The sequence below is a fragment of the Trichechus manatus genome, unplaced genomic scaffold (genome assembly GCF_000243295.1).
Source record: "Trichechus manatus latirostris isolate Lorelei unplaced genomic scaffold, TriManLat1.0 scaffold00061, whole genome shotgun sequence".
Taxonomy (NCBI): domain Eukaryota; kingdom Metazoa; phylum Chordata; class Mammalia; order Sirenia; family Trichechidae; genus Trichechus; species Trichechus manatus.
Window position 1 is genome coordinate 6,427,336 of NW_004443997.1, and position 14,182 is coordinate 6,441,517.

General features: G+C 43.0%; 1 protein-coding gene across 1 annotated transcript in view; it reads right to left on the bottom strand.

Moving 5' to 3' along the window:
• The window catches only part of TMEM233 (transmembrane protein 233), a 42,983-nt gene that overhangs the window by 9,910 nt on the left and 18,891 nt on the right, over window positions 1-14,182 (bottom strand). The window contains exon 2 of the mRNA XM_023733753.1: window positions 969-1,105. Within this exon, the coding sequence (XP_023589521.1) occupies window positions 969-1,105 (137 nt within the window). The remainder of the gene's footprint in view (window positions 1-968; window positions 1,106-14,182) is intronic.

Genomic DNA, 14,182 nt, shown 5'->3' on the forward strand with positions numbered 1-14,182 from the left:
AAAGTTGTCAGTTTCTACATGTACAATTTAGTGATACTGATTACGTTCTTCGTTCTTCGAGTTGGGTAACCATTCTCAGCCTTCTTTTCTCAGTTTTTCCTCCCTCATTAACATAACCTGCCCCCTAAGGTTTCTATCTAATTTTCTGAGTTACTGTTGTCAATTTGATCCCATATAGATAGTTCTTAAAAGAGCATAATGCTCAAGGAAGACTTTTTTTTTTTTTTAAACTAGTTAAAAACACATTCCATGTCCTCCTCCTATTCCAGACTCTTTTTTCCTCTGTTGCTCCAGGTGAATAGAAACCAATTGTTAAGCCTTGGGTGGCTGCTTGCAAGCTTTTAAGACCCCAGGTACTACACAAGAACTAGGAGGTAGAACAAGCCCTGAACACATTATTAGGCCAATTAACTGGGATGTCCCATGAAACCATAACCTGAAACCTCCAAACCAAGGAACCAAATCCCATGAGGTGTTTGGTTGGACTTAAGCAGCCTCAGCTGCTATTCTTTTTTTTTTGGTCACTGTTGTCAATTGGCTGTAAGTTATTGTAAATGGGAAGCAGTTTGCCAGGGCTTTCTTCCATGGAGCTGCTGGGTGGATTCAAACTGCCAGCGTTTAGGTTAGCAGCTGATTGCAAACCACTTGTGCCATCCAGGGTCCTTGTATGACCCACAAGGCATAAAATATTTACCATCTGGATCTCTACAGAAAAAGTTTGTTGATCCATGTTCTAGATAGAGCAGCTACACGATGGTGAAGCTTCCCAAAGCCTGGGGCCCAGAGTGACTGTGTGGAGGAGAAAACTTCCACTGACCTACATGGCACATGTACAGTCACTGAGGAAAAATGAAAACCCTTTTGTTTGGGGTTGTTAATAGAGCACAACCTAACCTATCCTAATGGATTCCCATAGTCATTCAAGAAAGGACATTTTATACCTGGAGAAATTCGAAGACCCTACTTACTGCTTTGTGAAGTGAACTGCACAAGTGATGCTGATGATGAGAAGGCCAATGATTATGGATGCGATGGCCACCCACTTGGCATTCTGCCCGAGCCGCCTGGCTCCTTCGACATCTCCTTCATTGTAGCTGTGTAGAGACTGTGGGGCACAAGAGCAGAGCTGGTGATGACATACAACCCACAAGGAAAGACACGTGCTTCTCAGGCTGTCCTGATAAAAAGGCTCTGTGAGGCCCCTGATGACTTTGCTCCTCTCAGTGTCAGGCTTCTGAACAGGCAGCATGGCTAACACTTCCTTCAGGGAGCATTCCCTGAACTCCCAGGCTGAGTTAACTGCCCCCTCTTTATTTCCTAATTACTCTTATCTTAGCATTTACCATTGTTGTTGTTAGCTTCCTTCAAGGTAGCCCCGACTTATGGTGACCCCATGCACAGTGGAATGAAACATTGCCCAGTGCTGTGCCATCTCCATGATGGACTGCGGATAGGACCATTGTTATCTGTAGGGTTTTCATTGGCTGATTTTTGGAAGTAGATCACCAGGCCTTTCTTCCTAGTCCATCTTAGTTTGGAAGCTCCCCTGAAACCTATTCAGCATAGTAGCAGCACACAAGCCTCCACTGACAGATGGATGGTGGCTGTGTATGGGGTGCATTGGCTGGGAATCAAACCTGGGTGTCCTGCCTGAGAGGTGAGAATTCTGCCACTGAACCACAACGTCTCCTTAAGCATTTACCATAGCACATTAAAGTCATTGATTTTATCTCTCCACTAGAGAATAAGTACTATGTGGGCAGGGATTATTATTAGCACAGTATGCCAATGCCCAGTGCAGTACTTGTCATGTAGAAGATGCCTGATAAATATTTGTAGAATGAAAGGATGAATGAGTATTTCCGACTTGTCCACTAGAACAGGAGCTGGCAAACTACGACCTGAGTTTATGAATAGTTTGGAACACAGCCACACTCATTTGTGTAACTATTGTCTGTGGTTGCTTTTATACTACAATGACCATATAGCCCGCGAGGCCTAAAAAAAAAAAAAAAAAAAAAAAATTGGTCCTTTGCAGCCGAGGTTTACTCATCCCTACAATAGAAGGTAAGTCCATGAGGTCAAGGACCTTGGCTGACTTTTTCACCTCTATGCCCAGCCAAGGCTGACATTCAACTGGTACTCTTTGATAATGACTTTAACCAGTAATCAGTTGCCATCGAATCAGTTCTGATTCATGGCGACCCCGTCTGTGTCAGAGTAGAACTGTGTTCCACAGGGTTTTCTCATTAGAAGCAAGGATGACGAGACTTTGTCTCACATACTTTGGACATATTGTCAGGAGGGATCAGTCCCTGGAGAAGGACATCATGCTTGGTAGAGGGTCAGCAAAAAAGGAAGACCCTCAACAAGATGGACTGACACAGTGGCTACAATAATGGGCTCATACATAGCAACAATTGTGAGGATGGTGCAGGACCTGGCAGTGTTTCGTTCTGTTTTGCATAGGGTCGCTGTGAGTCGGAACCAACTCGATGGCACTTAAGAACAGCAACAGTGTTTTCAATAGCTGATTTTTCAGAAGTATATTGCCAGGCCTTCTGAGGCACCTCTGGGTAGACTAGAACCATGAGCCTTTTAGTTAGCAGTCGAGCACGTTAACCATTTGCATCACCCAGGGACTTTAACAGACTTTGTTGTTTGGTGCCATTGTGTCGATTCCAACTCATAGCGACCTTGTGTGACAGAGTAGAACTGCCCCATCGGGTTTTCTTGGCTGTAATCTTTACAGAAGTAGCTCCCCAGGTCTTTCTCCTGTAGAGCTGCTGCTGGTTAGAACTACCAACCTTTCAGTTAACAGCTAGTGCTTAACTGTTTGCACCACCAGTTATTAAAATATTGAAATACTTTTGTTGTTGTTCGTTGCTCTTGAGTCAGCTGTGACTCATGGTGACCTTATGTATAACAAAAAAAAAAATATTGCTACTGAATAGCAGCTACCCCAGCCTTTTCCCTCTCCCCCAATATCCTGGCCATCCTGGTCCCTTCTCAGAATCCTCCAGATTTCTCCATGGGCCAGCACCTTAAGGTTAACACTTGGCCCAGCAGAGCATCCTTTCTGATTCCAGGCCTGTGCCAAATGTGTTTAACATTTTAAATATCGTCCCTGTTGTGAGTACTTTGAACAGTGTCTGGCATATTCTAGGAGCTCAAGAGATACGTGTGGACTGAATGGATGAAGAAGTATGTCTGTTTCCCTATAAAATGTGAGTTCCATGAGACATAGTGGAGTCTCCCAGGACCTAGCCCAGCACCAGGCAAAGAGGAGGTGCTCAGAGAATGCTTGTTGAATTGAAAGCCAGTGCTGTCCTTTCCCCGGATAATAAGCCCACTTTATCCTCCCACTGCTAGGAAACGCCCAAAAGTTGTGCTCCAGCCCAAAGAAGACTGGAAATATGTATTCACAGGTTATGTGCAGAGGGACTCGCTTAGCACCATGAACTATGATCTCAGTGGGAACCTTGATTCTCAAATCACAGCACTTTGGTAATACTCTTCTTCCTGCACTAGTAAGGGGGCTTAGGCATATGCAGACAATTACAAGCCAGAGAAACATCCAGTATACCACAGGGCTTTCTGCTTCCGGAACCTTTCATGAATTCTTGTATACAGGCCACCTTAGTCAGCAACAGGCTGGGAGACTCAGCAGTGAAGAGGACTTGCTTTCAGGCCCCTTGTGTGAATGGCAGAGCTGGAACCTGCAGTTGACATCAAGGACTACTAGCAGGCTGAGTTCCAGAATTCTGAGTCCCAAATTCTGGAGTTCTCAACCCTGGCTGCACATTGCAACCACCTGGGTAATTAAAACAAAAACAAACCAGATAACTGGACCCCCTCCAGGAGAGATTCTGATTTATTTGGTGTGGGGACCAGGCACTAGTACTTATTAAAGGCTTCCCAGGACTGAAAGTCTCTGGCCCGGCAGCTATCTGTAATCTCCTAAAAGGTCAAGGTGCTCACCACATTAAATGTCATCCCAAGGAAGTAAGCAACAGAGCATGGACTCTACACTCAGAGAAGCCTGAGTTCAAATTCTACCTCTTACTAGCTGTCAGAGCTGGGGCAAGTTATCAAGCTTTCTAAGCCTCAGTGTGCTCATCTGTAAATTGGTTAGTACTAATGGCACCTGTTTCACATGGGAGGATCTAGTGAGTTAATGCATGGGATGTGGTCAGCATTACCTAGCACATACGATATGCTCAATAAATGTTAGTTTTTACTGTGCCACTACCTGTACCTGTTTTTCTTTTTAAGTTGAAATTCTTGGTGTGCGATAGAATCATCTTGGCTACTTATTAGAATTATAGATGATCAAGCTCTTCTCCTTGCTGGAGCAGAATCTTTGGGGACTCAGATTTGAGAATCTTCGTTTTAGAGGCTTCCCAGTCAAAGTCACTGCATAGAATCTTAGAACCCCAAGTTTTAAGCTCATAATCCAGTTTAGAATCAGATCCTCCGGAACTGATGATGATTATTCTATTGTGCTCCCTTGGAAAATGAAGTTCTGAGACTAATAATGGCGATGCCCTTGCGTTGCTGTATCCAGAGGAAAAATGATGAGCACCCTCCTTCCCAAACACTGTCAACTCCTGGCTGTTTTTTTGCTTTTGTTTTGTTTTTTTAAAAGTTTCAGGTCCTCAGCAGCAGTGACTGAAAAAGTGGGGAGAACAGCCATTTATGTCATGTTGAAGGGTACATCTGTTGTCTGTCCCTTGAGTGCAGGTGAGAGGGGGGTTCCTGGGCCACCTGGTTGCGTTATTAAAGGTCAGTAGAGCCATTACAGGTTAGTCGACCCAGCTGAAGGGGATTTGGATGCAAGCCACGGGTGAATGAATGCTGACCAACCTTCACTAGTTACTGCCAGTCTGGCAGAATATATGGGACCCTTCTCCTTGCAAACCATCATCTCTCTGGGGCTCTTAATAGAGCAATTGAGCAACCCAGAGATGGGGTGCAACTGTTGGCTTGCAAAACAAATGAAAAGCCTCCCTAAGTATCAGGTGTGACTCTCTCCCTATGAGTCTTCATTCTCAATCAGCTTCCTTCTCAGTTCTTGGAGAGAGTGTTTGCAATGAGTAAATGCAAGGACATGGAGGGTTGAGACCAGAGACTTTAGAACTCTCAGACTTCACTCTGAAAGACTTCACTGGCTGGGGTTCTAAACCTTAAGGGTGAAGATCTAACAGTGAAGTGGGGTGGAATCCCTCCCTGCAAAAAAATCCATTGGCTGTCATTTTTTTCCTCTCCCAATTGGAATTCCACACTTAGGATCTCCTGGTGGCTATGACAAGCTGAAGTGGCAGAAATGGGTTTTAGAGAAAATGGCATGGTTTATAAATGTTTTTCTGAAGAGTGTAAAAAGCAAACTATCCTGACTGTTGTGGAAGAACTAGAAAGAAATGGGATAACTTAGATATTTAAAATTTATGTGATCATATTCTTTTAAAAACTCTGAGTTTAACTTATGAACATGCAAAACATTCAAACGCTACAGGAACCATATACAGTAAATAGTAATCTCTTCCCTGCGGTCCTGAGTCCCAGAGAGAACCACTGTAAGCAGCTTGGGGCATTTGCTGCTAGATTATTTTCCTCCACAAATCATACAGAAGGAAAACTGACACATTTGCCTGCTTCCATTTTGACTAAGCGTATCACATATCATAACCAGGAAAAAGAAACAGCAATTTGCACCCCAAGATAAACCAAGAATAACAGGATCAGTCTGTCTAGTCCTGATCCCTCAAATATTAAAATCGTGAGCACTTCCATAAATCTTGGCCAAGACAACTTCATCCCTGCGTTTTGTAATGCTGATGCCTGAACACAGGGCAATTCCTATGTGGATGTTGTAATTTTATAAGATAGATACTGGTTTTTCACCACAAACAACTAATGTGAAACTTGGTAACTTTGGTAATTTTGCACTTGTTTCCATTACACACTTGGGCTTTTTATTTCATTAGCCGGTCTTCTGAAGTCGGACTCCCTTGCATCTCTTTTTAAGTAAATTTTTTTCTTTTCTTTTCTCAATGCTCTGGCCTTTGACAAACTAATAACGATAATGTTGTTGTTGTTAGTTGCTGTCGAGTAGGCTCCGACTCACGGCAACTTTATGTATAACAGAACAAAATGTTACCTGGTCCTGTGCTATCTTCACGGTCATTGGTATGCTCAAATTCATTACTGCAGTTACTCTGTATTTTGAGTATCATCCAACCTAAGCCAAAAAACCCGTTGTACCCCGAGACTGTTGCGCTAAGACACCCTTCTGACCTGGAACTGAAGCCATTCCCGGAGACCACCTTCCAGCCAAACAGTAGACAAGCCCATAAAATAAACAATAACGCCTGAGAGGAACGTGCTGCTTAAAAAAATCAATTATACAAGATTAAAAGGGCAATATTTGCCCAAAAGCAAAGATGAGAAGGCAGGAAGGGATAGAAAATCAGGACAAAAGGAAATGGGGAACCCAGGGTGGAAATGGGGAGAATGCTGACACACTGCCCAGAATGAAACCAAGTCCATGAAACACTTTATGTACAAACTATCGAATGGGAATTTGATTTGTTCTGTAACTCTTCACCTAATGCACACACACACACACACACACAAAAGCAAAAACGAAAACCCATTGCCGTCAAGTCAATTCCAACTCATAGCAACCCTGTAGCACAGAGTAGAACTGACTCATGGGGTTTCCAAGGTTGTAAATCTTTACAGAAACTTACTGTCACATCTTTTTCCTGTGGAATGGCTGGTTCGAACCACTGACCTTTTGGTTAGTAGTTAAGAGCGTAACCACTGTGCCACAACGGCTACTTCCAACCTAGGGGGTTCATTTTCCAGCGCTGTATCAGACACTATTCTTTTGTAATCCATAAAATTTTCATTGACTAATTTTTGGAACTGGATCACTGGGCCTTTCTTCCTAGTCTGTTTTAGTCTGGAAGCGCCACCGAAACCTGTCCACCATGAGTGACCCTGCTGGTATTTGAAATACTGATGGTATAGCTTCCTAGCATCATAGCAACTTGCAAGCCACCACAGTACAACAAACTGACAGATGGTGGAATCGTTATAATAATAGATAACATTTATTTTGCATTTATTATGTGCAAGGCACTGCATTGAATACTTTTCAAGGATTATCTCATTAGTCCTCCCAACAACCCTATGAAGTAGGTGCTTAGCATCTACCACTGCTGTTGTTGTTAGCTGTCAAGTGATCCCTGACTCATGGTGACCCCATGCACAGCTGAAGGAAATGCTGAACATGACTGGTTGTGGATCGGACCGTTGTGATTCATAGGGTTTTCACTGGCTGATTTTCAAAAGCAGATCATCTGGCCTTTTTTCCTAGTCCGTTGTGCGTGGAGTTGTCGTGAGTCAGGAGTCAACTCGATGGAAGCTAACAACAACATTAAGAAATTACTCTCCATTTCCCCCTCCCTCCATCCTCTGGCAACCACCATCTGCTTTCTCTCTCTATGGATCTACCTATTCTGGATGTTTCATATAAAAGGATTTATATAACATGTGCTGACCTTTTGTATCTGGCTTCTTTGACTAGCATAATGTTTTTGAGGTTCATCCAAGTTACAGCATGCAGTAGTACTTCATTCATTTTTATGGCTAATTAACGTACCACATTTTGTTTATCCAGTCACCAGTTGATGGACACTTGGGTTGTTTCCACCTTTGGGCTGTTATGAATAATGCTGCTATAAACATTCATGCACCAGTTTCTATATGGACATATGTTTTCATTTCTCTTGGGTATTTACTTAGGAGCAAAATTGTTGGGTCATATGGTAATTCTATGTTTAACTTTTTGAGGAACCGCCAGACTTTTCCACAGCAGCTATACCATGTTACATTCCCACCAGCAATGTACAGGGGTTCCTATTCCTCCACATCCTTGCCACAAGTTTTGTGTGTGTGTGTGTGTTTTTTAATTATTTTAATTTTTTATTACAACCTTCCTAGTAGGTATAAGGAGTCCCTGGGTGGTGCAAAGGTTAGTGCAGTCAGCTGGTATCTGAAAGGTTGGAGGCTTGAGACCACCCGGAGGTGCCTTGGAAGAAAGGCCTGGCAGTCTGCTTCTGAAAAATCAGCCATCGAAACCCTGTGTAGCACAGTTCTACTCTGACACACTTCAGGTTGTCATGAGTCGAAGTTGACTCTATGGCAACTAGTTTAGTTTTTTTGGTTTGGAGTGGGTGTGAAGTCATATCTCATGGTGATTTTGATGACTATTTCGTTAATGATCAAAGAAGTTGAACACCTTTTCATGTGCTTATTGGCCGTTTGTATATCTTCTTTGGAGAAATGTCTGTTCACATCTTTTGCCCAGTTTTTAATTGGGCCGTCTTTTTGTTGTTGAATTGTAAGAATTCTTTATGTATTCTAGATATTAAACCCTTATCAGACGTATGATTTGCAAATATTTTCTCCATGTCAATTGTCTTTAAACTTATATTTGTAGTGTTTGGATATTGCCCAGAGTTCTTTTCCAAGCTGTAGATCTCACAGTTTCATAAACTAACCACTCTTATTTTAAGGTGCTAAGTGGCCTGCTGCTGTCCTTGTTCATCCTGCAAAGTATGTTAAGAAGCATGTTCCTTTTCAGAAGTCCCTTGGTGGCGCAGATGGTTAAGCACTCGACTGCTAATTGAAAGACTGGAGATTTGAACCCACCCTAAAGGTCACAGCCTCGAAAACCCTATGGAGCAGTTCTACTCTGCACACGTGGGGTTGCCATGAGTCAGAAATGACTCTGCGATTAACAATTGTTCCTTTCCGTTTTTTTTCCACTGTGGTGCAAATGAACCTTTATAAGAAATGTAGAACAAATAGGCTCTTATCATACATTTTATAAGGCACTCAGGAGTCTCTAGCAGTGCCTTTCCCCTCTTCTCTGGACCTGGACTCGTGTTGGCAAAATGTAATAGTTGTTACAAAAGCTAGTAAGAGCAGCCAGGGCTTGGTCAGCTGCCTCGAGCCAGCGAAGGTCACACTTCCGGCAGAAATGTGCAAGTCCCTCTCTTGTAGTAATTACTAAGGATGTCACTGTCAACCACATCTAGTTATTTCCAGCTTATTTATATACCCTTTCCTTGGGTGGACACATGATACTCAAGTATGCATGGAAGGTAAGTTGGCCAGGAACCAGATGAGGGTGGTTGTTTCTATGCTGAACCTCAAGAAGCAGAGAACAGCAGGCTGTGTAGTGAGGCCAGGCAGTGAGGGCTCCTGGCTACCACCAGAAGGTACAGGCAACTCCTGGAATCCACACTTCAAAGAAAGAGAGACCCTAAATAACCCCATGCCTTTCGGTAACTGGAGTTCTAGGAATTTTGTGACACTCTCCACCAAACAGTCCTGAATGGAGAGGACTGTGTTCTTTCCCTCTGGTCTGTAAAACAGAACTCTTGCTGCATTCCACATTAATATTGGTTGTGACAGCATCACCGATGGGTTGCTACCAAGTGCATGCCTAATGAAGCTCTCCAAAGTTACACCTTTTTACATTCTGCTATGTTGGTGGTTCCTAACTCTGGCTACACCCTTTCCCGCTGAGTCGATTCCAACTCATGGTGACCCCACATGCTTCAGAGCAGTGCTATGTTCCATAGGGTTTTCAATAGCTATAATCTATGGCATTGGAGCCCTGGTGGCGCAGTAGTTAAGAGCTTGGCTGCTAACCAAAAGGTCAGCAGTTCGAATCCACCAGCCACTCCTTGGAAACCCTGTGGGGCAGTTCTCCTCTGCCCTATAGGGTCACTATGAGTTGGAGTCGATTCTACAGCAAGAGGTTTAGTTTTTTTGGAACTGTGGCACTGGATTGCCAGGCCTTTCTTCTGTGGCACCACTGGGTAGATTTGAAATGCCAACCTTTTGATTAGTAGCTGAGTACAAACTGTTAGCACCACCCAGACATTAGAATTACCTAGGAGAGACTTTAAAAAGTTCCTGTGCCCAAGCCCTGCCCCGTACCAATTGAATCAGAATCTCTAGCAGTGGGTCCCCAACATCAGTATTTTTTTTTAAAGCTTTCCAGGTCATTCTGAGGGGTGGCCAGAGTTGAGAACCACTGCCTTATAGTATAGTATAATACTACATTCCATTATACTAACATAATATAAATGTATAAGTAATTATATAAGAATATCACGAAGTACAATAATTCATTCATTCATTCATTTAAAAACTATTTATTAAGCACGGACTATGTGCCAGGCACTGCTGCTTGCCCTGTTGGAGCTTATATTCTGGTGGAGACAGAAAACAAGTAAACATGCAAATAAAGAAGATGATTACAGAATATTATTAAGCCAAGAAACAGGATAAAGGGTTGAAGAAAAGTGAGGTGGAGGGAGAGTGCTCTCTCTCCAAGGAGGGGCAGCTAGATGAAGACCTGAAGACCTGAGGAAAAAAAATCCAGGCCTGCAAACATCAGGGGGAGCACACATGGTAGAGAAAGCAGCAAGTGCAAAGGCCCTGAGGTGGGAGAACTTATTTGTTGGAGGGACCCAAGGAAAGCCAGTGTGACTGAAATGTAGTAGCAAAAGAGAGGATTGAGATGGAGATGACATGAGGCTAGAGGGGTAGCCAGGAGCTGTATCAGTAACAATAGTAAATTATCATCATATTGAAACAGCCATTAATATTTATTGAGTGCCTGTTCTGTGCCAGGTCCTGGGTTAAGCACTTTATGTACATCATATAATTGATTCCTCATAATAACCCATATGGGAGTAGAAGTAATTTTATCTCCCATTTTACTGACGAGAAAACTGAAACTTGAAACCCAGCCAACCAAACCTGATGCTGTCGAGTGGATTCTGGCTCATAGCGACCCCATAGGGTTTCTGAGGCCGTAAATCTCTGTGGAAGCTGACTGCCACATCTTTCTCCCACAGAGCCACTGGTGGTTTCGAACCGCTGACCTTTCGGATAGCAGTCAATTGCTTTAACCACTGTGCCACTAAGGCTTGAAACTTGGAAAGAGGGAGGCAAATAAGTTTTCTGCTTTCAATTTGCTAAAAGGGCTACAAACCTAAGCAAAGATAGTTAGTACATTGCAAGGTCCTTATAATAACTACTTCATTATGTCCAAAAGAAATCTAAGAGCTTGATTTGATGCACTGTTGATAACCTAGCCCCAGATAGCTGACTTGACTCTAATTCTGTAGAAATCTGGCCACTGATAGAAGAAATAGGTAGCTGTGCTACTCATCTTTCTGACAAAAATTCATTCATTTTCTTTTTTCTTGCCTGCCAACCAAATGTGCAGAATTTATCTTAGCCCCCAAACCAAATAAGAGCAATGGAAGATATTGCCAGTTATTTTTATTTTATCTTCCTGGTCATTATGGGTTAATAGATATAAAGTACTTGGAGCAGTGCCTGGAAAGCACTATCAATGAGCATTAGCCAGTTACCATTGATATCATTATTATGATGTATGCCTATTGATGAAGATGAAAATAAATGAACTAGCAAATATACTTTCATGTGTTCCACATTTCCCTTGCCTGATTGCTTCCCCTCATGATTGTGCCCAGTGTTAAGGAAAAAAGACCTCCATAAAAATAAAGAGTTCCACCACTGAATCCCATTTTTGGTTAGGAAGACCCAGAAGGTACATTTCTGTTACCTGGGACAGGTAACAGAGTGACACCTTAGCAACACCTTAGTAGGAAGCAGAACATGAGAACAGAGGGAAAAATTACTTGTGTGGGTGGATGGAATGGGAGCACTGAGTGGACTCAGCAGAAAGGCCTTCCTTGACTCCCCATTGCCCTTGGAGAGGGACTCACATTCTTAATTGTGGCCTCCCAAACCTGCATGCATCTGTCAGTTTGTGCTGTGGTGGCTTATGTTTGCTATAAAGCTGTGCCAGATTTCTATGAAATTAGAGTGAAGTCAGCTATCTGGGACTGGGTTATCAACAGTGCATCAAATCAAGCTCTTAGATTTCTTTTGGACATAATGAAGTAGTTATTGTAAGGGCCTTGCCAATGTACTAACTATCTTTGCTTAGGTTTGTAGCCCTTTTAGCTATGCCACTTGTATTTCAAATACTAGTAGGATCACTCATAGTGGATAGGTTTCAGTGGAGCTTCCAGACTCAAACAGACTAGGAAGAGAGGTCTGGCAGTCTACTTCCAAAAGTTAGCCATTGAAAACCCGATGAATCACAACAGAATGTTGTCCAGTACAGTGCTGGAAGATGAGCCCCCTCGGTTGGAATGCTCTCAGAATACGCAGTGGCTGCAACAATGGACTTGAGCATACAACGATTGTAGAGATGGCGCAGGACCAGGCAGTGTTTCAGTTCTGTTGTACATGGGGGTTATCATGAGCCAGAGTTAACTCGGCAACGAACAATGACAAGGGCCTGTAGGACCTGGCCCCCTCATTTGGAGGCTTCCTCCTTGCTCACTTCCTCCCTCTTTCATGTCCCTGGTTTTGCCCAGCTTGTCTCCTCCTCCTGGAGCTCTCTTCCCTCTCTGCCTCTTACATGTCCAGTGCCTGCTCATTCTTTAAGTCTCAGCTTACATGCCAACTTCCTGAGGGCAGCTGTTTCAGGCCACCCCGTCTTAAGAAGGTCTCTGACCTAAGCTCTGACTCAGCCCCTTGTTTGTTTTCTTCCTGGCCATTGACGCGACTTGCTGTTATTTTATTCAATTGCCTGTTGACTTATTGAATGTTTGTCTCCCTCACCTGCCCCTGAGTCCCATGAAGGCAGCAACCCCGTTCTCTTTACTCACCACTCTGTTTCTTGTGCCTAACAGAGGGCTGGACACTTAACATTCCCTTAATATGTATTTCTTTATATATGTATATATCTAATTTTTTGGTGAAAATATACACAGCAGTACATATACCAGTTCAACAATTTCTACATGTACAATTCAGTTACATTGATTACATTCTTCAAGATGTGCAACCATTCTCACTCTCCTTTTCCAAATTATTCTACTACCATAAAGATAAACTAACTACCCCTCAAGCTTTTCAAGTTGCTGTTGTCATTTCGATCCCATATAGATAGTTCTTTATAAGAGCACAATGCTCAAGGCAGACATTCTGTACTTATCAAGCTAAACTATTGTTTGGAGCCCTGGTGGCGCAGTGGTTAAGAGCTATGGCCAACTACGGCTGCTAACCAAAAAGGTCAGCAGTTTGAGTAGCCATCTAAGATGCATCAATTGGTCCACACCCACTTGGCGCAAAGGAGAATGAAGAACACCAAAGACACAAGGAAAATCTTAGCCCAAGAGACAAAGGTCCACATAAACCAGAGACTCCAGTAGCCTGAGACCAGAAGACCAGATGGTACCCGGCCACCACCAGTGACCGCCCTGACAGGGAACACAACAGAGAGTCCCGGACGGAGCGGCAGAACAGTACGGAGCAGAACTCAAATTCATGTAAAAAGACCAGGCTTAATGGTCTGACAGAGACTGGAGGAACTCCCGAAACTATAGACCCCAGATGCTTTTTTAACCCAGAACTAAAACCATTCCCGAAGCCCACTCTTCAGATAAAGATTAGACTGGACTAGAAAACAAAAAATAATACTTGTGAGGAGTGTGCCTCTTAGTTCAATCAGATAAACGAGACCAAATGCGCAGCTCCAGCCCGAAGGCAGGAAGGGACAGGAAGTGGTTGAATGGACACAAGAAACCCAAGGTGGAAAGGGAGAGTGTGCTGTCATATTGTAAGGATTGAAACTAATGTCACTTAACAGTATGTATATAAATTTATATATCAGAGATTAACTGGAGCTGTAAACTTTCACCTAAAGCACAATTAAAAAAAATAAAAAAGGTTGGCATTTCGAATCCACTAGCCCACTAACCACTCCTTGGAAACCCTACGGGGCAGTTCTCCTCTGTCCTATAGGGTCACTATGAGTCGGAATCGACTTGATGGCAACGGTTTTTCTTTTTCTTTTTTTTAATTGTTTGGTTTAAAGATGACTTCAGGGGATAGTTTCAGTTAACAAGTTTAAGGTTTAAAGATTATCTCAGGGCAGTAGTATTGGGTGGGTCGAGGGAGGTCATCCAGCCTCACTGGCTACAGAAAGTCTGGATTCCATGAGCTTTTATATGTATTGCTAATAAAAAAGAAAAAAAAATTAACTTCA